The 23,838-nt window shown below is 32.7% G+C and overlaps 3 protein-coding genes across 3 annotated transcripts; 2 read left to right on the forward strand and 1 right to left on the reverse strand.

Moving 5' to 3' along the window:
• The first annotated feature begins 3,800 nt into the window (after positions 1–3,800).
• LOC108326440 (uncharacterized GPI-anchored protein At5g19250-like) lies at positions 3,801–5,473 on the forward strand. Its single transcript, XM_017559952.2, has 2 exons — positions 3,801–4,028; positions 4,691–5,473. Exons 1-2 carry the CDS (start codon positions 3,938–3,940, stop codon positions 5,197–5,199), a joined length of 600 nt encoding a protein of 199 aa, XP_017415441.1. The 5' UTR covers positions 3,801–3,937; the 3' UTR covers positions 5,200–5,473.
• Positions 5,399–8,724, reverse strand: LOC108326439 (peroxisomal adenine nucleotide carrier 1). The gene is made up of 5 exons (XM_017559951.2): positions 8,322–8,724; positions 7,258–7,489; positions 6,696–6,842; positions 6,427–6,587; positions 5,399–5,996 (listed from the first exon to the last, which is right to left on the reverse strand). Exons 1-5 carry the CDS (start codon positions 8,462–8,464, stop codon positions 5,717–5,719), a joined length of 963 nt encoding a protein of 320 aa, XP_017415440.1. The 5' UTR covers positions 8,465–8,724; the 3' UTR covers positions 5,399–5,716.
• Positions 8,725–12,091: 3,367 nt separating this feature from the next.
• LOC108324342 (mitogen-activated protein kinase kinase kinase NPK1) lies at positions 12,092–21,466 on the forward strand. Its single transcript, XM_017557280.2, has 17 exons — positions 12,092–12,489; positions 12,569–12,610; positions 12,808–12,873; positions 13,004–13,114; positions 13,208–13,288; positions 13,381–13,458; positions 13,550–13,632; positions 16,102–16,186; positions 16,317–16,417; positions 16,579–16,618; positions 17,946–18,005; positions 18,084–18,130; positions 18,208–18,415; positions 18,509–18,676; positions 18,830–19,155; positions 19,427–19,494; positions 21,094–21,466. Exons 1-17 carry the CDS (start codon positions 12,250–12,252, stop codon positions 21,162–21,164), a joined length of 1,875 nt encoding a protein of 624 aa, XP_017412769.1. The 5' UTR covers positions 12,092–12,249; the 3' UTR covers positions 21,165–21,466.
• Positions 21,467–23,838: the final 2,372 nt, after the last annotated feature.

The following is a 23,838-nucleotide window of genomic DNA, read 5'->3' on the forward strand; positions in this document are numbered from 1 at the left end:
TTTATAACTATTTTATTTTTATAGTATGTATGAAGTGAATTTAAAAATGTGTTATGATACTGATACTAAAAAGGACTTAGTTAGATAATTGTGTTTCTAAGTAGAGTTGTCAAAACAGGTAATCCGGCCTAACCCGACCCGCTCCACCGCGAGTTGGCCAGTTAGTGAGCCAATCCAATCCGACTCATTTATTAGTGAGCCGAAAAAATTCGAACCTGACTCGACCCACACGGGTTGGCTCATTGGCTCACTTAATTAACTTTTTTTAAAGAAATATATTGTTATATATATTTTAAGCTATCAAGCATAATTGGAGTCCTAAATGGATAAATTCACATTATTACGCTCTCTCCAAACATCTTCTTTATCTCTATCTATAATATTATCTAATCTATAATCCACAATCTATTGCTAAGTAAAGTAAATGTTGTATATTTTGAATAATTAATTTGATTTTAATAGAAATAAGATTTGAATAATTAATTTAATTAAAAAAATTAAGTGGGTTAGTGAGCCAACTCCACCCACCACGAGTTCAACCCATGTAAATCGGTTTCTTAGTGAACCATGCCAAAATTGATTTACATAAAAAAAATTTGCATTTTTTCTTAACCCAATCCTACTCAAATCGTAACGAGTCTTCACCGAATTCAACCTATTTTGAAGGCAGTGTTTCCGAGTGGAGGGGAATATTCATCATTAAAAAGTCAAATGCAAAAGCACCCATTTAAGTTTTGAATATGTAATATACTCTAGAGTCTTGCTCTTAAGGTAGTGTGGTAAACCTAAGCAACAAAATTCCAGAGGTACTGAAACATCAGCAGCGATCAAATATATCATCTAACATACACACATGAACATCTTAAGAAGCCCATTTGGGCAAATTCCGAGAATAGCGACAACTATTATATATATGTCTAGAAGTAAAAATAAATCCTCAAGAAATTTCGATTGGAACGGTAAACCGGATTTGCATAACCAAGAGTGAAAAAGTCGATATACCATTATAATCAGCATCGTCAGGAAAAGGACAACGTCGTATTCCTCTCGGGATCCAAGCTGAAGGAAGCTCGAAGCAATCTTGGTGATTCGGATACCGTCTTGTTGCCATAAATTTTGGAGATCCCGATCTTGAACTTGCCACCAATCTCAGCGAAATTGTTACGGATTCCGGCGATAACATCTTCGTCAGAGGAGCTGGGATCGGCGTCAGGATTACATTATAAGATGGCATCGCTAATCTAATTGCATCGCGTATTTGATTAGAACTTAGAAGTAAGATTTGTGAATAAACTTGTATTTCATTTACTCTGTTTCCATGAATAAAATAAGTACATCCTACATACTACTCTCTTTACATTTGAAAAGAAGGTTAGCTTAAAAGAGGCTTCTCTGCATCATATTCACTCTGAAAGCAACCTTCTTTCCCTTTGGCCCAAAGCACAAAGTAGAGCCCAGTGAATATCAGGAACAACTGCAATACAGTGTACTGAACATGGCTTACCCGTAGGATTCAAAAGTCACTGACAATTTAGAGAAAAAAAAGCATTAGCACAGACCCAACAATGAAATAAACCACAAACTCATACACAATTTCTTTACCTCCATGCTAAGCAGAAATTGCTCAAAAAGAATGTAACTCAACAGTACCAATTTAAAAACCTCTCATTATTGAGCTTCTTTTGAAAATTCCCACGATTTAACAAAAATCCATAACCATAACAAAAAACCAAACTTACCAGGGAACTTAAAACGTAAACACAACAACAATGTAACTCTAAGCCACAACCTTAAATCCAGAAAGCTTTCCCCGAGTATAAACACACAACACAATGGAACACAACTCCAAAATAAAAAAATGCAGAAGAACAACGAAGAATATGCAGAAGAGAAAGAAAAAGAAGATCAACGAAGAAGCAACTAATCTATACTAACCATTAGATCTGTTATTATAACATTTAATAATTAAGATGAGTTATCGATAATAGTAGGTTTTATTAATATTTATTCATTTTTAAAATTATTCAGGCTGAGAAGCTCCTATCGCAGTAGCTTACAAACTAGGATGAGTTGTTGATGAAGATTTGGAGTAGATCGATGTTGAAACAATATGTCACAGGTTATGAAGGATTAATATTTCAACTTGATTCACATACAAGTATGTATAATATAAGATAGAAACATTATCTTTTTATAAACTAAAGATGAAAATTGGTTTATTGTGCTCAGAATTGATTTTTAGTTAAAACAACTTTTTGTAGCTCTTGCAATGGATAAAAAAAAAGTTAACTTGCTTTCAGAATAAAAACATTCTAACATAAATCTCATTAAATCAAAATCAATTTTTTGATACCAGTTTTGCAAACTCACCCAAACATGAACTTAGACAACTTTTTGTAGCTCTTGCAATGGATAAAAAAAAGTTAACTTGCTTTCAGAATAAAAACATTCTAATATAAATCTCATTAAATCAAAATCAATTTTTTGATACCAGTTTTGCAAACTCACCCAAACATGAACTTAGACAACTTTTTGTAGCTCTTGCAATGGATAAAAAAAAGTTAACTTGCTTTCAGAATAAAAACATTCTAATATAAATCTCATCAAATCAAAATCAATTTTTTGATACCAGTTTTGCAAACTCACCCAAACATGAACTTAGACAGCTGTTTAGAGGAAGAATCACGAGTGTTTTAAGAAATAGTGAAGAGATTTTGGTTTCAATTTGATCACCTGATTTAGTAATGTTCTATTTTTGGTGAAACAGAAAAAGAAAGAAAAGAAAAGCACATTGAAATCTGAGACATTTTGTATTCTTATGATGGTTCATTTGTACATTTGGAAAACATTAAATGATGGAAGATGGTTTGTGCCAAATTTCAGAAGTTGAATAATGAAGTAAACGTGGATCAGAAGGATTTGATAGACAATTTACCTTGCGAAATCATTCAACATTTTTTAAATTTGTTTATGACAAAAGATACTGTTAGAACAAGTTGTCTGTGTAGAAGGTGCATTCCCACTGGATGTTGTTATCAATCTGAACTTGTCAGAATTTTGCACCAGATATGAAACACAAGAGGTAACTATTCATGGATTTACTTTACGAATTTGAAGTTGTTGACTCCTCGTTATGTTATCTATTCTGGTTCTGAGTCCAGCCAGCAACTATTTCTGATTTGCTGCTTCTGGTTGAGTGTTATTTCTGTTACCAAAGCTCTTCCCATGAAGAAAGAAAATTTAGCAGACTCTCATAACTGTGGTTCTTTTATTTATCTTTAATAATAATAACAATAATAATAATAATAATTATTATTATTATTATAATTAGAAATCAACTTTTTCATATGGGTGTGAAGCTATTATTAATAACTATTGCTCTCAGTAATTTATACGAAAAATAGAAGATGATAATGACTGATCACATGTCGGTTGTTATAGCCTTCAATGTGTCATCAAAAATATTGTAGGAAGACATCTAATATTCCAATTTATTCGGTGCACCAAATTGGTGTAAGGCAGACACTTTTAGGTACAAGATACTTCCTTAATGGGAGATGTAATCGCCAGTGGTATGAGTCCTACTAATCCCACATAACAACACATCAACAAAAATGTAAAATTACTGCGATTATGTTGCATAAGATAATGTCTTTCGAGTAAAGGAAATACCATCGTCTGTTCATGCATGGGAAAAAATGACAAACCCATTTGAATCTGATACTGAAATACCAGCAACCATTTTCCTTACCGTTGTGATGTCTTCGTCGGTATCAGTGTGATGTCTATAGCTTCTAACGTATGCTTGAAGAAACAGAAAAGCACCCTGCACAAGGAAACTTGTGTTTGAATTGAACCCCTCATATAGGATCCCAAAGTGGCAACTTCTTTTTCTATGTGAGAGTCTTCGTCTACATCAAACACTAAACAGAGAAGGATGGTGCTGCCCAAGTTCTATCTGTGTTTCTGGCTTCTCCTTTCTTCCCTTGTGATTCTCTTGATGAACCATCCAGTAAAATGTGACGATGGTGAGTACTACTTGCTCTCTCTGCAATCTGCTAATGTTCTTTGTTGAAAGAAAAGTTTTCTTAGTGATTTCTCAATATGCAAGCTAGATCTGATTAGGAGAAAGATTGATCTGGAATTATTGAATCTGATGGGAGGCTATAAATCGTTTGTTCGTAGATATTAAACTCTTAATCATTTCATAATTTGTGTTAGGTGTTGAAGAATATTTTAGGATAAAATGTGCTTAAAGTCTCTCAATTTCCATTTACAATACGATTTTGATTCTAGTATTTTATATGATTTTCGAATCCCATTTCTCAACTATACTAAACCACAGCACAAAATTCACCTGGGGTAAAAATTTAAACGGCTAAAATCATCCACTTTTAAATATCTAGAGGCCAAAGTTTACCCTATATTTTATCTTTTTATCTTCTGTCACCTGTTTTGGTTATAAGTTTACTAAATTGAAACAAAATATCACATGTAATTTGTTTTTTACTTAACATATTTTAAAAAATTAGTAAAAAAATTATATTCTTAATATAAAACTTGCGGATAGATGATTGTCAAATCTCGTATGTCAACATTTTCTGGCTTACTTGCACATTCACGGACATGTGCATACATACTATTGAAGTTATTATGTTGAACCTGCACTTATCTTAACATTCTTCTGCAGATGAGGAAGACAATCTTTATCAGGGTATCAACAAGTATCGAGCATCAATAAACTTGAAAGCTCTAACAAGGAATGACAATGCAGATTGCCTTGCTAATAAAATAGCTGACCAATTCAAGAAACAACCCTGCACGAATACCACAGGTTCTAACACCGTACCTGGCACTGAGCCTCAGTTTTCAAACTATCCAGACCTCCTAACAAAGTGTCACTTGGCCATTTCCAACACAAGGGATGGAAATATAATGCCTGTTTGTGTTCCTGGTCTGGTTCCAAGTCTTGTCCTAACTAATTTCACGAAATCTCTCTACTCAGATAGTCTCAATGACACAAAATATACAGGAATTGGTATTGGTTCAGAAGATAACTGGATTGTTGTTGTCTTGACAACAAACACTCCTGCGGGAACCTTTTCTCCCTATACTTCTGATGGTGCCAATTTGATTTCCAGATCTGGATTGCTTTATTGCTCAATGCTCTTCTTAGTTGGTTACATCTTCCTGTTATGAAACAAAGAGGATGGCCGTTGACAATGCTTTAAGGTTGCAATTTTGTTACCAAAAAAATGTTTGTCAGGGTGAGCTTATTGAAGACAACTGTTTTTTCTAGATGGAAATGGAGATGCCCTTGTGTAAGTGTTGTTTTGGTATTGTAATTCTATAGAATGCAAGGCAAATAGGAGAAAGAAGGCATTGTTCCCAAAGGATTGTTATCTTATTGTTGTCATTATTATCAATAATATAATTTTTTAGAGCTTGGCATCTGCCAAATGATACAAGCTAATATGGATGGGGTTAACAGAAAACAGGTAATATATAAACAAGTCTACTTTGAGGCTAAGGTCTAATGAGAGAAAAAGCATAACAGATGGTCATACTCCATTGGTCTAAAATGTCATTGTTGGCACTCCTTCAGAAAGGCAGTCTAAACTGCCAGCTACACTCTCATTATTTTACTCCATGGAAAACAAAGCAAATTTTAGCATATTCTTGGATGAAAAGTTGTTTTAAGAATTACTCATGACATTCAAATTGCCTTCATTTTGGGGGAATTCACAGACATGTATCTTCCAATCATGAGCATTAGAATCCATGTGGACTTTGCGATCTTCTCCTTTACCATCAGAAGTAATGCAGAGCTAAGAACAGTTTTCAATATCTGTGCCTGCAATCCTTTGAAAAATCCCAATACGCCTTCTCTTTTCCAAATAGTATAGAGAGCTCCAGAGATTGTCCTCTGTGCCTTCCTCTCAGCTTCTGTACGCTTATCATCATCAGATTCAGCAGCCTGAATCATGACCTTACACCTATCGACAATTAAAAAATCTTTAATCAGAGAGTCCCCAGCTTAGCATAAACAGAGAAAACACCATTGTATCACATTAGCTTTTTTGATTTAGAGTACACCCCTGAGAAAGTAATGACATTGATCAGGAAAAGTAATGCACAAACTTCTTCGATATTCAAGAGATCCAAGCCCCAATACCAACTCACAGTGGAGTAACTCTTTCCAACCCCTCTTCCTATTTATTGGTAACATGCCTTATTTCTTTAACCAACTAAGTTAACTGAACAATGTAACTAGCTAACTAACTCATGGAGATACATCTCAATCAAGAGACCGTAGATCAGCATAAAATAAAATTGATTGTTTTCTTCTTTTGCATAATATTCACAAGAATCAATAACAGACGTATCATAAACTTTGGGGGAGACTAATTGAAATTGATCATCCACCTGATAGCTGGGTATGTCAAGCACGTAGCTGCACATTTTGAAACTGCACCAAGCACGAAAGCAGAAAATGCAGACAGTGCTTCTGGGGATGACTTTGTACCTGTTCTATTGCTTATGTTGCCCTTTAATATTCTCTGTTTCAGCTGATCGTATGCAGTATACTGTCGAGGAGAACAATCGTTATGAGTTAGGTAACCTGAACTGAAACCTAATCTGGAAAAACAGTTCATCTCTGTCTCATTTGTATAAAAGCATCCTAAAATAGATACCTGAATGGATGGATTTGTTGTTAAAAGAATGGAAATGGCAAGTCCGTCATATGCTTCACTCCATGTACCCTCTGAAAGGGTCTTCCAGAATCCCTTGGATTTTCCAAATTCACTTGTCTGCATCCGCGAGGATGCTGTATCTAAGGGCTATAATATACAAGAACAAACTAGTGAAGATTGAGTGCCTAATAATAAGGAAAGGTTGAGTCGGACAACATTAAATTAATTAGGAATCATGATTTTCTTGAGAGAACACTACATTAGTTGGTGATATTCCTTTCTTTTTTTTTCGCTGGATAATGTTCTTGCTATGACATCAACAAAAAAACCTACCCAAATCCCCAACATAAGCTTAGGTGACTCTTTATTGATCACATACCACAATTGCCTAATATTGACCTTAGTTATAGTTGTCATGTCAACAGAATAATTGCCCTAAATAAAATTCAATTTACTTCTAAGTTAAGAAAAGCTCCCTCAGTTGGCATACTACAGAAAAGGACAACACATCTAAGTAACTAACAGCAATTTTTCTTCAAAACATAATTACAATTATGCTTACTTGTGTTATTACTATCGTAAAGACCCCAGCAGCGGTGGCAACAATCAAATTTGCTGCTGTTCCAATGTACTTGTTTCCACTTTTTTTCAAATACAGCTTCCTAAAGTAACTGTATCCATAGAAATAAATGAAAGACGAAATGAAGGACTGAACGTTTTTTGTCCCAAGGCCTTGGTACAGTGATAGCACCTGACGGGTAGCAATTGCTTCCCATAAAACATCAGAAATTCTCCTACACAAGACAGAAACAAAATCAAATAAGCACAACTCACTCTAAAATTCTTGCTTCCTAGATTATTTGCCAGGATAGAAAACATCAAGATAAAAGCAAACGAGCACCTGCAATTTTGGCAATTGGAAAGTTATTATTATCATCACTGGTTCTCAATATTGAACCAGATTTTCTAGTGGAAGTAGTGTCCAATTTCCTGAACTTACCGATAAATAGGTAGAGGGATTGAAAAGAGTTAGCGCATTGAGCTGGTATTGGGGCTTGGATTTCTTGAACATCGAAGGAGTTTGCGCATTATTTTTCTTGATCAATGTCATTACTTTCTCAGGGGAATAATCCAAACCAGTTTATACTAGTATCGTGTTAAAAAGCTAATGTGATACAATAGTGTGAACCAATTTCTCAGGAAATACCAGCTCAGTGCACTAACTCTTTTCAACCCCTCTACCTATTTATTGGTAAGGAGTTTGTGCATTATTTTTCTTGAACCAATTAGTTAGTGACCAGATTTACATGGCATACCCAATTTCCAGCTTTTTCTGCTTCATTTTTACCAGATAAAAGGGCTCTATAATCCAGACACACACTTAAACCTAATTTGTTTAATTTGGCTCGTGATCCAGACAAAAAACGCACTTACAAATAATGTCAAGTACTACAATAATAAATACTAATAAGCTGCTTATATGGAAATTGGCCAAAAATATCAAAATTACGCTACTAAACTATCACTTGCACCCGACAGAACAACCCATGAACTAAGACAAGCACGTATATGTCAGAACATAATTAAGTCGGACCCAGAAAATGTTAAAAGGGTGAAGAATGGAACTTGTATTTTCGCTGATGCTGAGCTTGAACTTCAGCTTGATATTTTGTCTTGCAAGTATCAAGAGGGTACAAGACGGTGGTACTAACAAGTGACCCAATGGCACCAGAAGTAGCTTCTGACAGTGATTCCAGATCAAGCTGCATCTTCTTTCTCAACAATCCCGAAAAAACAAAGAAATGATCAAACACAAGGTCAATTGAGTAACAAGACACAAAACTTAGACTTGTTGGACCAAAGGGTGTTGGGATTTGAAGGATACAAAACAAAAGGTGCTGTCTTTAGGAGCTCCCAGGACACCCATGAAGTGAATAAGGAAGGGTAGTTGAAGGACAGTAACTTGGTAAGGATTGGGCTGAATATAATGCGACAGTTGTGCTCTCAACCTTCAAACTAGAGTTAGGAAACCGTTAATGAGGAAAAGACAGGCTAATTAATTATTGGATAAAAATAGGTTCCTCTCCCACCCATTCACGTGATATTTCATTATGTCGTTTGATATTCACTTGAATTAAATTATCATATGCACAAAAATAAGTTATAAACTTAAACTAATTTTTTAAGGAATTAAATAGAGTTTCTAGAAAACATGAAGTGTATGATTCTGTTTAAACATTAACTCAAGTTATGCTTGCTTTTTTCAAAATAAATTAGGTAAAAGTATTTATAAAACATTTTTAGTTAACAAATCAAACTTAATAGTATTGAAAGAGAAAAGAAATTAACACCGAATTGAAATTTATATTCAACCATTCTTGTAACATTTATTTATTTAAAAATATACATTTGATTTTTTTAACGTTTAAATATATTTTTAGTTTTAAACTTTAATTTTAAATATATTTTTAGTTTTAAACTTTAATTTTAAATATATTTTTAGTTTTAAAATTTAACGAAAAATTAAAATTAGTTTATATTTCAATTTTTTTATACAATTTTAATCATTAAATTTTTTAAATAAATAAATATACTCAGTTATATTAAAATTCTTAAAGATCAATTTCAATTTTAAGAAATAAGAAAAAATATAATTAATTATTATTTAGTAGGTGACTTATTATTCACCATTAGAAAAGTAATAAGTAGGGTTACTAACATCTATTTAAAATTTATTTGAATTTATTCATTTTTTTTTTTTTGTTATGAACTTTTGTTCATTTTACAAAAAGATTTGGAATTTAAACATAGTTTTGCATACATCAAAGTTGTTTATGTATTTAAATGAGTAGGATCGAGAAACACATAATTTTGTTATCACTTTAGTTTTTTTCTTACATCGACTTCTTCGAGTCCAAGCCGAACGGTGATACCTGTTAAAGAAACTCTAAAGCTCAAGATAGAATTTACTCAATGAACTTAGTTCAAAATTAAGTATCAAAACTCAATTAAGCTAACATTACCTCTATAATGAACTTAGTTCAAAATTAAGTATTAAAACTCAATTAAGTTAACCTTACCTCTATAGTTTATCCCTATATTTATAGGTATTTCGTGGACCTTAAGTTGATATTGACCCAATAACATAAATATTTCGTGAACCTTAAATTGATGTTGGCCCAATACATTAGTGTTCGTGTTGGTCCAATTATAGCCCAACACTTAAACGTCCACTTCACCTACTTAACTTATAATTTAATGAATAAACCAAACGATCTTGAATATACGTAGAAAATCATTTGGTTACTATGTCGTGTTTGTCGTCAGCGATGACTTATTATGTAGCTTACCGATCAAATCTTATAATATATCATACAAAAGTGATTATCATTTTTATGTTAATGATGAAGTTAACAAAACTAAATGAAGCTACAAAGCTCCTGCTTACTTACAAGAAATATAATTAACAAACAAAGTATATCAACGTAAACTTAAACCAGAGTCCATATTCTACATGGTTGCTGAATTTCTTGCATACCACTCGTGAGAAGAAAAAAGTTAAAAATTTAATAAAATAAGACTTATTTTACACAAAATCTAACATATTCATATACTCTTAAATTTTATTATCATATACACCATGAAATTAGAGAAGTTACGAGATTTTTTTTAAGAAAAAAATAACTAAACAATTAAAATTTTAATTTATATATTAAATATAACTTATAATTTCAATATCTTCTTTTTTAAGAGTAATCCTACTAAACTTTTTTGTCTTATTTTTTATGAAAGAAATAGAAAGTTATCTTAGACTATTTTAAAAAGAAGTTACTGTAAAAAAGATAAAAAATCATTCCAAAATATTTTAAAGAGAAATAGAATAAAGAGATAGCGAAATTAAAATGGCACACTAAATAGTTAAAAAATCTATTTATATAATAGATATAGCTTTAAATTTTAATATTTATTATTTTTTAAAATCACCAACTTAAAATCTAAGTCTTATTTATGAATTTGGATTATTTGTTGATTTTTTGTATCTACTGTATCTTTAAAATACATTCATGAATACTAATTTTAATGTTTTAAAATATATTAAAATAAACATTAATATATTTGCTCATCAGATGAATAACAAAAGAAATCAGTGTTGTTGGTATCTATATATTTGAATTCAATGTCATTAAATAAAGTTTTGAAATAATGTCTCGTGATTAAAACATATTCTTAGTTAATTACGAGTGATCATATATTTTTAAAGATATAATCATTAATAATATCAACAAATACTTCAGAAGCATACAAAACTATGATAAAAAAAAATGATAGTAATAGCGCAAAAATAGTACGTATAGAAACTAAAAGGTAAAATTTATCTAATGTACACGCTTAGTAAAATTTATCTAATGTACACGCTTCTATAACAGTTAAAAAACATTTATCACATAATAAATGTAAAACGTACATTATATAATACAAAATTAATTATTATGAATTATAAGTTTTAAGGTTAAGAATATTTGAATAATTTTATTTTTAAAACTAAAAAAAATAAGAAACTTCCTAAATCCTTACTCACTTCATTCATTTCTCTCAACTCTTTATTTTTCATCTCTCTCAGTCTAACATTTTCTCTGTCATTCCTACTGTAGTTCCAAATAAAAAAAATCAGAAATACTCGTAATTAAACAATTTGTCTTTGTAAAGAGTCGAATCATTAGCATATTCACCTTCAACCAAATGTTATCTCTTCAATTTCCACTAACTTGTCTAATTTCATCAGATGTGAATCATCATCTCTAAAAAACCCTCTTATGATTTTTTTAGGCCGATTACCAATTAATATCATCATGCCAGTGAGTGAAAATTAGATAAAATTATATAAGATAAAAATTATAAAATGAAAACTCATTATAAAATTCATTTTTTGTAAGAAATTATTTAACAACTGAAAATTAGATAAAATTACATAAGACAAAAATTATAAAATAAAAACTCATTACAAAATCCTTTTTTGTAAGAAATTGTTTAACCACTAATGTTTCTGATTTTTTTCAGTTTGAGCATAACAGAGAAAATGTTGAAGTGAGAGAGATAAAAGATAAATGGTGGAGAGGAAAGAGGGAGGTAAGTAAAGCTTCGGGGATTTTTTATTTGTTATTTTAGTTTTAAGAATGAAAATTATGCAAATAACCTTAAAATTTAGAATTTATAATATATGAGAATATTTTTGTCTACTAAAATCGGATACACAGTTTTAAATAAACCTTATATATATATATATATATATATTTTTAAACAAATGAAAGAACCCATAACATGAACTTTAAAATAGTGGGTCATAAACATTGAAATTACGGACATGCCATTCATGTGATGGAAGGGGGCCATTCAAAGTCAAAAAAAAGAAAAGATAACCGTTGGGATACACTGTCTAGCAGCAAGAAACCATCATTTTGAAAAACTCACAATCTGCTTCCTTCCTTCAAATATTGCATTCCTTTCACTCACGCCAACAACGCCACCCTCGCCAAACTTTAGCCACAACCACAATATGCAAGACTTTTTGGGCTCTCTTCGCCGCTCCCTGGTTTTCCGACCCGGGGGTGACGATGCTCCTTTTGCCGGAATCGCCGACAAGCTTGGCTCCGCCATTCGCAAATCGCGAATCGCGTTAAAACCTCCTCCTCCTCCCATCCGGTGGCGCAAGGGCGAATTGATTGGTTCCGGTGCCTTCGGTCACGTCTACATGGGAATGAACCTCGATTCCGGGGAGCTTATTGCCATCAAACAGGTCTGTTTCTGTTTCGTCGCTTTTTTGCTATAATTTTGCTTTATTACGTTCTAATTCTTTAATTATGGCTTTCTGTTAGGTTTTAATCGCTCCTGGTAGCGCTTACAAGGAGAACACACAGGTAAAAATCTGGTTTCACTTTTACGAGATTTTAGTACTGCTACTGTGCTATAGGTTTGCAATGTTGAGCTTCGTAGAAGTGTTTTCAGTGGTCATGGTGTGGAATCAGTGTGGAATGAAATGCTCTTGTTTTGTGTAAGCTGGTTGATGTTCTACGTGATGATTGATAGAAATTCTCTTTATGCCCTGTGGAGTTAGGCTAATATTCGGGAGCTCGAAGAAGAAGTTAAGCTTCTCAAGAATCTTAAGCATCCAAATATTGTTGTGAGTGTGGTCTTATTACTCGAATCAGAGTACTTTGATTCCTTGGTGTTCAATAATGTAGAAAGTGCTTTCCCCCCTCCATTTTGTTTGTTATTTATTTATTTATTTATTTATTTATTTATTATGATAGAGATACTTGGGAACTGCGAGAGAGGAGAACTCCTTAAATATTCTGCTGGAGTTCGTACCCGGTGGTTCTATCTCATCACTTTTGGGGAAATTTGGATCCTTCCCCGAATCCGTAAGTGATATTCATTTATTAGTTTTTGAAGCACATAAAGAATCTATCACGTTGTGATTCTTTGGTTGCTTAATGTTCAATTTCTTTTTTCAGGTTATAAGAATGTATACGAAACAGCTTTTACTGGGCCTTGAATACCTTCACAATAATGGGATTATTCACAGAGATATTAAGGTACCGTGCTTTTGCTTTTACTTTTATTTCTAAAAGATTCTCTGCTTTGGTGCCTCTCTTTATCCTTTTGGTCAATATGTTGTGGGATACAGGGAGCCAACATTCTAGTTGATAACAAAGGGTGCATTAAACTTGCAGACTTTGGTGCATCCAAGAAAGTTGTTGAACTGGTATGGTACTGTTGACGTTATTAGTTCTTTATGATCTTTTGAGTTTCTTGGGTAACGTGGCCATCATTTCTGAATTTCTGGATTGATATAGGCTACTATTAACGGTGCAAAATCAATGAAGGGCACGCCACATTGGATGTCCCCTGAAGTTATTCTACAAACAGGACATACAATGTAAGTGTATAATACTAAAAAGATTATCATCCAAGCACGGTCAAGTATTTTCTAAGATTCATTTGTCCCAATAAATGTTTCCAAAAGGAAGTAGTTTTGTGTGATATTGTCAGGAAGGAAAGACTTATCTGTTTTGAAAGGTGGCTATAGAGAAATTCTCAGACTGTTTTCATATCCATAGTGAGGCTGACTGTTATTCCATTGTTTTGGAATCGTCAGTTGGTGAACTAATTTTTGAATTGTGAATCATAGTTTGTATCCAATTGTTAGAAACAATGGAAAGTTACTTCGAATATTATACAGACTGTATATAGTGTTCACCGCAAAAATATTAAACTAGAAATAGATGAAAAGAAAAACCTAGGAAGAAGTCTTTAAAACAAATTTCTCAGTTATATATAAGATTGTGAAACTTCTATTTTGGAAGAAAGGAAACAAAAAGTAGCTAATTCGACTTACATGCATGAAATGATTGAGTGACAAAAAAAAGCTAAGAATAGTCAAATAGGTTTAAGTAGCAATATAAGCTTATAGCTTTCAATTTTTTTTTTCATGAGAATCGGAAAATGAAAAGTAAAAGAAAAACAAAATATGAATGGTTGAATCGTGTTATTCATACCTATGATACAAAATTGTACAGATTCAGTCATGTATTGTGATATACAATGTTGAATGATTTGATTTATGAATAATAGTAGGATTCAAATAATTTTAAATGGCTTAGTAAGAGGGTATATTACACATCTTTTTGGTTGCCCCTCAAGTTTTTCCTTTTATAACAAGGAAGGACAACTTTGTATTGGTCAATCGATAATTAAATTTGAGCCTTCAAAATAGTGAATTCTAGAAATTAGGCTCACTTGTAAAGTCAATATCTCTCTGAAAATTTTTTAGTCTAGATATTTTCTTGTAAAGCCTAACTCGATTGGTTGACTTTACTATCTATCAGTATAAGCTTATCTTACTTAATGTGGCACTCCTAATATTGTCACCACATCTAAGAGATGATGTTCACGACAACTTTCACCCTATTGACATGAACCCTATTTGAAGACTTTACTATCTATTAGTATTTGGTTTGCACCAATCTCTGTGAGTCTAACACTCAATGAAAGCACCAATTTTTAGACAGGAGAACTTCAAGGTTTTAATACCACATCAAGTAGCTGCCATATATATTTGTTTTCATTTAAATAAGAACACGGCATTCATGTATCAATTTCTAGTTATTGAAATTGTGATTTTTTCACATTACTTCTTTTGAGATTTGCTATGTACTCTAGTGTCCAACAAAACAATTATTGTTCTAGAAGGTTGATGCAAACCTTAACTTTCTTAATGGTCCATTCTTCATTATGAACATCTAACTTCACTCCCAACCTCTAATAAACATATAACCTATTTAAGGATCTACATTATGGACTAAGCTTCTATACATAATGGTTTACAAGTTTTTTTTAAATTGTTTGTGGCTCATGAATTATGCGGTTAAATCTTTTCTTTTTCCTTTCATTTTGATGGAAATGAGTTCAGAAAAAGAAACACGAGTTTAAAATTATAGAGTGTGTTGGAAGTCTCACATCGACTAGAGATAAGGCCAAATTAAAGTATATAAGTGGGTGCAGACCTTACCTTACAAGCCGGTTTTGTGAGGGTGAGTTAGGCCTCAAGTCCACTTCTAACATGGTATCAGAGCTATGGTTAGAGCTTATCCTAGCATTATTGGTTGTTTGTTGGGCATATTATTCCACCCATTATCGGGCTCCTATTGGACCACCCATTAATGTCTAATCTCACGCTCGAGATGTATATACCTCTCGGCGTGAGGGGGGTGTGTTGGAAGTCTCACATCGACTAGAGATAAGGCCAAATTAAAGTATATAAGTGGGTGCAGACCTTACCTTACAAGCCGGTTTTGTGAGGGTGAGTTAGGCCTCAAGTCCACTTCTAACAGAGTGAATTATGTGATTCCTTTCTTTCTTTAAGAAACATATGGATTTTAGCCATTGTGAAGGCATTCTACCAGTCCAGTGAAAGCTTGGTAATGGTTTGATTTTCTTAAAATTGCTACTGGCTTGTGACTTATGTGTCTAAACATTTTTTCTTTCTTTTCATTTTGTTGGAAATGACTTTGAGAAAAAAAAAATAGCGAGTCGTTTGTGAAGCATGCGAATCAATTGAATCTTTCTTTCTTTAAGAAGCATGCGAATTTCAACCATTGTGAAGGCATTCTAAAGATCTAGTGAAATCCTAGTAAACAGATAAGAGTCGGCCTTCTAATGCAAATTATAGAAATGTGTTTCTTTATGCATGTTTAAATTGTGGATAATCTAAACTGAGCAACAAAAATGACGATTTATAATTTCTCATAGACTTTAGTGTGTTGCTATTTTTTTTGTCATTTTGGTCATTAAATTTGATGAGATATTAGCTATTCTTTGTGACAAAATCTAACTTGTGATTTTTAAGCTCCACTGATATATGGAGTGTTGCATGCACCGTGATAGAGATGGCCACAGGGAAGCCTCCATGGAGTCAACAGTATCCCCAAGAGGTAATGAAAGGCTTACCTAACTTAGTAATCTAGTTTTATCATCAACTTTCACATGTTAATATCTGTGTGAGTGCATATGCATGTGATGGGTTCAATGACATGCTTTCACTTAAACTTCTCTTTTTCTTAGGTTTCAGCTCTTTTCTATATTGGGACAACTAAATCTCATCCACCCATACCTGATCATCTGTCAGCTGAGGCCAAAGACTTTTTGCTGAAATGTTTCCACAAGTACATAAATATAATGCTTTTACCATTATGATGATACTATTTTATTCTAATTACATATGTTTTTGAAAAGGCTAGTGATTCGATTTGAATTTTTGGTTAAGAATGCTAATTATTTGTGATGATTTGACTTTTAATCACTATGCATTAATTTGTGGTGACAGGGAACCAGATTTAAGGCCTTCTGCATCAGAGTTGTTACAGGTATTTTAAACATTTTCCCTAACTTATACAATATCAATCATTATCACAAAATATCAAGGCTTGTAATTGAAATATTAAAGCTCTTGTTTACTTGATTTTAGTAAAATTGAACTACATGGGTTACATATGGTTTTGGTTCAACTATGCATCAAGGTGCCAATTATTGAAATCAACTAGAAGGGAGAACAATGACACCTATAACTAATAGTTAAGCTAATAAACAATCAACTATGAAACCCCGCTCAAGTGAGAGGTGAAGGTTGAGAGTTCTCAACTTGGATATGGGTTCATGATACTAGACACTGGGAGGGGCTGGTGAGAATTTTGCTGATATCATACTACTAACAATCTTCAGAGATTTTTTATAGTATGGGGACTGTCAGTCTTTTGGTCCCATTGCTTCTATTGCACATATTAGTAATGGTTTTGTCAGCATCTGGGTCCTTGATTTTAGAGTCATATATCATATAACTAGTAATAAATATTCTTGCGCAGTATGCTCTTATAGAATCTGCTTCTCCTTACATTATATCATTAACAATCTTCAACAATTTCCTTTATGGTATGGGGACCTCAAAACGTCTTTGGTAATGATTTTGTCGGCGTCTCTCACTCTTTGAACTCCTGGGTCCTTGATTCTGGGTTCAATAATCATGTAATCAGTAGTAAATATTGTTTTTCTTCTCTTTGTACTTTTGGTTATTTACCGTCCGCCTCTATAGCAAATGGTTTTCAGACATAGTCTCAAAGCTTTGGTATTTCCCATCATCTTCCCCCTCTTCCTATTCATAATGTTTTATATGGCTCCCTTTAATCTATTGTCTCAGTTGAAAAATCCAAGTCTTGATAAGTTTCGAAATAATTAACATCTAGTTCTTCCAAGTTAAAATCCTTGTTTTTGTGAGTTATTTCAGTTAGGTAAGTATCAATAGTTCGATTTTTACTCACACTATTAGTACTGAGGTTTTGTCCTCTTTTGCTTTAGTCCACTTATATGTATGAGGTCCAAGTCGTATTTCTCAAACCTGGTCTTTTCCAAAGACGACCAATTATCTGGTTTTGTAAACAAGAGAAAAGTCATGAACTCAGAAAGTGAAGCTCTTGTTAATTGATTCCAGTAAAAATAAACCGAATGAATTATTACACACGATTTTTGTTAAAAAATACATCAATCCACCAATAACTTAAGTTAACTAAAAGCTATAACAAAAATAAATAACAGGTAAACGAACAACAAGCCCAACTGTGGAACCTTCTTTTGAATTTGCTTTACTTTGCTTTTCCTTCGAAGTTACTGTAGTGATTCTGCCTTATTTATCATCTGCAGCATCCGTTCATCACCTCTGAATATCATGGATCGCATTCAATCTTACGCAGTTCAATCAGGGTCAGTGTCCAAGCTGTGAGTATATATGATGCACACCATAACTTACTTTTTATCAACTATTTATTTTTCCTATCTCAGGATTCTTGCAATAAGATGGCAACATATGGAATGAACTCTAGAACCTTGTAAGTATATCTCTGTTTTTGGTGAAACTTCTTATGGGTATGGAGGATAAACTAAGACTATCATATTGGTTTTGCAGCTTGGATTCTGTCCAGGGATCAACTTGCACTGGCTTAAAGGATGTTTGTCAGATAGACAGCATAAAATTCTCAACTGTGTATCATAAAGCAGGTTCCTACCAGAGAGCAGACAACAATGATGATGACATGTGTCTGATGGATGAAGATGATTTTTTGATTGGTTCACCAGTAAAATCTGCATCTCTATTAGCTTCTGATGATACGAAGGTGTCAAGTTTGTTTTATTCTTCCACTGTTTTAGATGTTTCCATTTATGATTAGTAATTTTTTAACACTGAGCTGATCAATTTGCTGGAGTAGAGTTGCAATCCTTCGAGCAAACCTGCGGATGATCATCCTTGCGATTTTAATGAAAGCCTATATTTAGAGAAAAACAGACCGCACCTATCATTTTCAAGTGAGCCTCTAGGAACTGAAGATGATGAAGAAGTTACTGAATGTAAAATTAGAGAGTTCCTTGATGATAAGGTTCTATTTTAATTCAAGACCATATATTTGTTGACTCTCAGTATAGCATTACTCAATGGTTGTTACCTTTGTATTTTGTTTTATTTTTTCTTTAAATCTAGCATTGTTAAGATTAGAAACATTTTTTAATTATATTTTAATGTCTTACATTAGGCACTTGAGCTGAAGAAGCTTCAAACACCTCTTTATGAAGAATTCTTAAGCATATCAAATGCAGCCATTGCTCCTACTCCCTTTGCAAAGAGTAAAGTTATGTCGGGTGTCCCAAATGTAACATCAAAACTCAGATCGCCTAGTCAGGCTTGGAGACGATTCTCAATGGTTGGCAGTGCTACTGTAGCAAGCCCTGGAAGTCATACCAAATACCGATCGAAGCATAATGGTGGTTACTGTCAACCTTTGCAGGAAATTCAGCCACCTAAGCTTAATGAATCAAAGGAGACTCTTCATGACGCTGAGCTGGAATCATCTAGTGTAAGGTATGTATCTGGTGCTTGATAGTAAATGCAATTTTATGGAGAAAACTTACATTCAGCACTATAGGTACTGTTTGTATTGGTCTCTATAGATTTGGAGTTTTACATCAGTAATCTGCCTAATAAATAATTTTATTAAATGCATCGCATGTTACGGAAATAAAACACCGAATCTGCATAATAAATTACCACCTATGATACTGTATATATGTTTTTTCCTTTTATTTGTTCTGCCGGTATGTGGAAAAGGGACTAAAATTGTTTTGGTCTGCAGCTCAAACTTCTCTGAGAGGCAAAGGAAATGGAAAGAAGAATTGGTTGAAGAGCTGGAGTGGAAGCGAGGCAAGTTTTCTCTTTTTACCAATTATAAAATGCCCTTTACTTCTTTTTTTCTTTCTTCTTTTTGCTAGTATGACGGCTGGTATATTTTTCCACTTAGAACATATAAAATCATCTTTAAAATGAGTATATATTCCTTTCCTGGCATTTGGTCAGCTGCATGATGAGCTACAAGCCCTACTCCTCTCCTAACCATCCAATTATACTTTTGTGGGTAAGATTGGGTAATTGGGGGTTGGGTTGAGTTATTTTAGTGTCTCCAATTAGAGTTGGTTTGAGGAATAGATTTATGAATTTCGAACCTGATTGAACCCAACTACATAATTAATAAATATATAATTTTCTAATAATTTTACTATAAAAAATTAATTATACGTTTTTATCATGTTAATATTATTTTTGTATGTTATAATTATTCTTGTTATCTTATAATCAGAAACATTGAAAATGTTTATTTTGAGGTGGTTTTCTTCTTAAGAGGTGATATTTTTTCAAAATAATTGATAATACAATCCAGTTATAATTAAGTTGAATTGGATCCAGCTGCTAAAAAAAGGTAAACTTGACTCAATTAATTTTAATTGGATTGATAAAAAAATTAGATTAAATCTGGTTTAATGGACACTTAACCCCTTATGCAAATGTTGAATAGCACTTGGAAAAGTCCATTACAAATGGACTTGGGCTTGTCCTATGGAACTCTCATTTAGAGAGTTTAAGGACCATGTTATCTTTTAACCAAAAGTATGGTCCAAACACATTTTCAATTTAAATTTCCTGCACCTCCATAGTCTAAACCTGCACCCTCATAATTTTTTGTATTCTGAATTACATATTTCGGAATTTAAAATAAAAAATTCAATCTGGAAGGGTGGAATACAATTTTTTTGTATCCAGATCGTGCTTTCTAAAATAAAAAATGTATGGTGGCTTGTAAATTCTGGAATATAAAATTTTCATTTCAGATTATAGAATCTAAAATATAATAATTTATGAGAGGAAGAAATTTATGGAAGTGCAGGAAGAAACTTCCTAAAGGTTATATTGGAGGTGCTCACCTGCTCGTTTCCAACTTTTAATACGCATTGTAATTGCCCGCACAACATTTCTTCAGCATTTATCTTTTTTATGTCTAGTTTCAAACTACTGTTGAAGATTTTTACTTTTGTGAATTACCCATCCCAACTATTTTTTTTTTAAATCCATCTCAACTTTAAACCTTTACTTTGTTCTATTTTTCCTCATGGATCCCTAATTGCTAATAAAACAGCATTTCTTTGGAATTTGTCCTTACTATTTCATGCAACAAACCATTTTTCTTTTATTAATTACCCATCTTAACTTCAAGCATCTTAGCTTTACACTATTTTCATCAATCATTTTACTTTGTTAACAGCAAACGTTTCATTATGTTTATTTTTTCCTCTTACCAAATGCTTCTTTGTACTTTGGAGATTGTAATAGTAATAAAGGTCAAAGCAGGTGCCCCTCTTTCCTTTGATTGCTAGGAAATCAAATCCAGATATTCCTATTTGAAAAGCGACCCCTATGGCACATGTTTGTACATTACTTAAACTATTTCTGACATTAAGTATATTTCAGAGATGATGCGTCGGGCCGGAACTGGAGGAAAGATTACATCTCCAAAGGATCGCAGATTTTTTGAAGACTGATGGTTTTACTGACTTCCTATTCATCTTGACATTTTACTACAGGGAGAAGAAAGCGTTTTTCCCTTAGAGAAGTCATATCTAATCTTGCAATGTCATCAAATAAGATGTTGCAACAAAGAGTTGGAAATATTTTGTCAATTCAATGTAATATAGCGGGATATGCATTATAGAGTGTACTGAGTTATGTATAAAACATATATAATGGAAATATTCAAAGGGAATTAGTCTGTTGGGTATAAAATAATGCGTGGTTGCCATTTATTTTCTAATTTATTTTGTCTGGATAAACATTTCAGGGGTCGTCATTTAATAAGCCCTCATAGTAATTGTTTTACATGGGGAAAATAAGGTAGATACGTTTGACTTACAATATAACAAGCTGCGAGCATTCTTTTTCTTCACCTTTAAAATAAATAAGATTATCACTCTATCCTGCTTTTTCATAAATCGTTATTGTAAGATGAGATTTTATTAGTCATGTGCATGATTGAATGATAGTGAGGTTGGATCGAAACTTCCTTTTTCACCCTTGAAACACGAATAGGTAGGGATGTCACTCCATTTAAGTTCAACTTTAGACTTTGAAAGCAGTTGATTTAAGTCACTATTAGTGCACATTTGAAGGGCCAAAACCCACATTCCTGTGAATAGTATGTGGTTAACAGACAAAAATCAGAGGAAAAAAAATATTGATTCTGCTAGTTAAGCAGGGAAGGGGAGTGGAATGTAGAAACCTGTCACATAGTACCTTTTAGTCCATTTGTACAAAGCAAAGGGAAATCAAATTTGAACTTTGAATTAAAGTGAATGAAGGTTAAAATCACGTTGAAACAGAGAAAAATTGCTTTCAGACATCATAGTTGTTTCCATTCTTAACATAAGGGGGCAAAGAAAGAGGGAGAATGTGCTACACACACCTTTGACTAATTATATGTCCGAGTAAGATAAGAGTCTGCATCAGTATGGAAATTATTATTGTGGGTAACCAAGAAGGTAGAGGCAGTTTGACTTTGAATTGCCATGTTACTCGCCACTCATCCTTTTCGTTTGCCAACGTGCCTCCCAAATTAACCACAGTTTTTCTCACTGGACCCTGCCTGCCTTGATTTTCCATGATTTTATTTTTTAAATCACAATAAGTTCTTTTTGTTCCCCTGAAATAATGTTGGGGATCTTTAGAATCTACAAATTCCGTTTCACTTTGGTTGTTGAGGTCAAAAAATAGCAAAAGATGCACCTTTTTCCTGATATTCTTTAATTACCCTGTTTTGATCAAAGATTTCAGCCGGTCCCCCACAAACAACGGAAAAATATGATTGAAAAGAAAAATATTGTGATCGAGGGGGCTGAATTGTGTTGTAAGAAAAGGCCAAAAAGAAATGAGAAGATGTTTGTGCTGGCTGATTCCAGGTGGAGCGTGTCGTTTTCTCTTATGTTGGACAAAGAAAACCTCCAAACGTGAAAGACCTGGATTCTTGGTGGATCAACATGATGATAAAAAAGATGCATGAAAATATCATTTCTAGATTGTGAGAGAAATTCACATGATAGTAAATATGATAAAGATCTTCCTTTTCACCGGAGACAAAAAAGAACGAAAAAGTTTGGGCTGTTAATTTTATGAAGCTCCCCCCTTTTCGGTTGTCTATTCACCCTTATTTAAATAAATTTCAAGCAGTTTTTACATATTTATTGAAATGGAATTTATTACAGGACAAAAAGGTTCAAAAAGAAACTTTCTTTTTTCTGAAACTTCATTCCTCATAGCGTTGCTTAGTTTAAAAAAAAAAACTATAATAAACGTCACCCAAAAATTAGAATTTAAATTATTTATTATATTCTCGAAAGTAAATTTTACAAGAAAATAAATAAAAGAAAAACAGACCATATAATCATAAATTAAATCTGAGAAATCTCTTCGATACGGTCTAAAATATGCTGATAGGGTTACTCGAGGTCTAAAATTTTGATCCGCATAATCTGCAATATAGGAACACCGACAACCGTTATTTACAATCTTATGTCTGCCATTTCAACATGTTTCTAAGGAGTGGACACATAGTATTGATTGTCAAAATCTTCCTTCCGAATTGTAAAATTATGTTGTCATGATTCTCATGTACACACTGATGCGAAACGACTTAGAATATTTTTAGGAAAATATTCTTTAATAATTTTTTTTTTCACAATTTTTTTGTAATTTTTTTGTAATGTTTATATAATTGTTTATGATTGATCCGTCTTAATATTGTTTTGAAAATAAATTCAAATAAGCTAATAAAATAATGAACAATTAACCTATTGTAGAGAAGTGGTTATGAAAAGTTGTTAACATACATTTTTATAGCAAATAATATACTTTTTCGTTTTTAGCATCAATAAATTAATTAATTAATAGAATATTTGTGAGGTGTTCTAACTTTTTTTTAGAAAAATATGATGCTCTATAAAGTAGGATGTAAGAAGATTAACATCATGTCTCAACAAAAAATTGAACATGATGATGACCAAATCCTTGTCCATCCTAAATACAGAAAAATTAGTGTAGAAAGACTAACATCACAACTTCCAAATAAATTTCAATCCATTGCCCATCCTGAATACAATACATAATCACATACTAGCACTTAAACTTAATCCTTCTTTCTCTAGTTTTCCTTACTGCATTAAAATC

Source organism: Vigna angularis, chromosome 3, assembly GCF_016808095.1.
Source record: "Vigna angularis cultivar LongXiaoDou No.4 chromosome 3, ASM1680809v1, whole genome shotgun sequence".
In the NCBI taxonomy this organism is placed as follows: Eukaryota; Viridiplantae; Streptophyta; class Magnoliopsida; order Fabales; family Fabaceae; genus Vigna; species Vigna angularis.

What these genes read in the sequence shown, in the direction of transcription:
- LOC108326439 (XM_017559951.2), bottom strand. Translation starts at nt 8,464, where the DNA reads ATGCAGCTTGATCTGGAATCACTGTCAGAAGCTACTTCTGGTGCCATT. An exon ending in TTACGATAGTAATAACACAA is followed by an intron (nt 6,843 to 7,257) that starts GTAAGCATAATT and finishes TGTATATTATAG; the next exon opens with CCCTTAGATACAGCATCCTC. An exon ending in TTGACATACCCAGCTATCAG is followed by an intron (nt 5,997 to 6,426) that starts GTGGATGATCAA and finishes AATTGTCGATAG; the next exon opens with GTGTAAGGTCATGATTCAGG.
- LOC108326440 (XM_017559952.2), top strand. Translation starts at nt 3,938, where the DNA reads ATGGTGCTGCCCAAGTTCTATCTGTGTTTCTGGCTTCTCCTTTCTTCC. An exon ending in TCCAGTAAAATGTGACGATG is followed by an intron (nt 4,029 to 4,690) that starts GTGAGTACTACT and finishes ATTCTTCTGCAG; the next exon opens with ATGAGGAAGACAATCTTTAT.
- LOC108324342 (XM_017557280.2), top strand. Translation starts at nt 12,250, where the DNA reads ATGCAAGACTTTTTGGGCTCTCTTCGCCGCTCCCTGGTTTTCCGACCC. An exon ending in GGAATGAACTCTAGAACCTT is followed by an intron (nt 18,131 to 18,207) that starts GTAAGTATATCT and finishes TTGGTTTTGCAG; the next exon opens with CTTGGATTCTGTCCAGGGAT. An exon ending in CTGGAATCATCTAGTGTAAG is followed by an intron (nt 19,156 to 19,426) that starts GTATGTATCTGG and finishes TTTGGTCTGCAG; the next exon opens with CTCAAACTTCTCTGAGAGGC.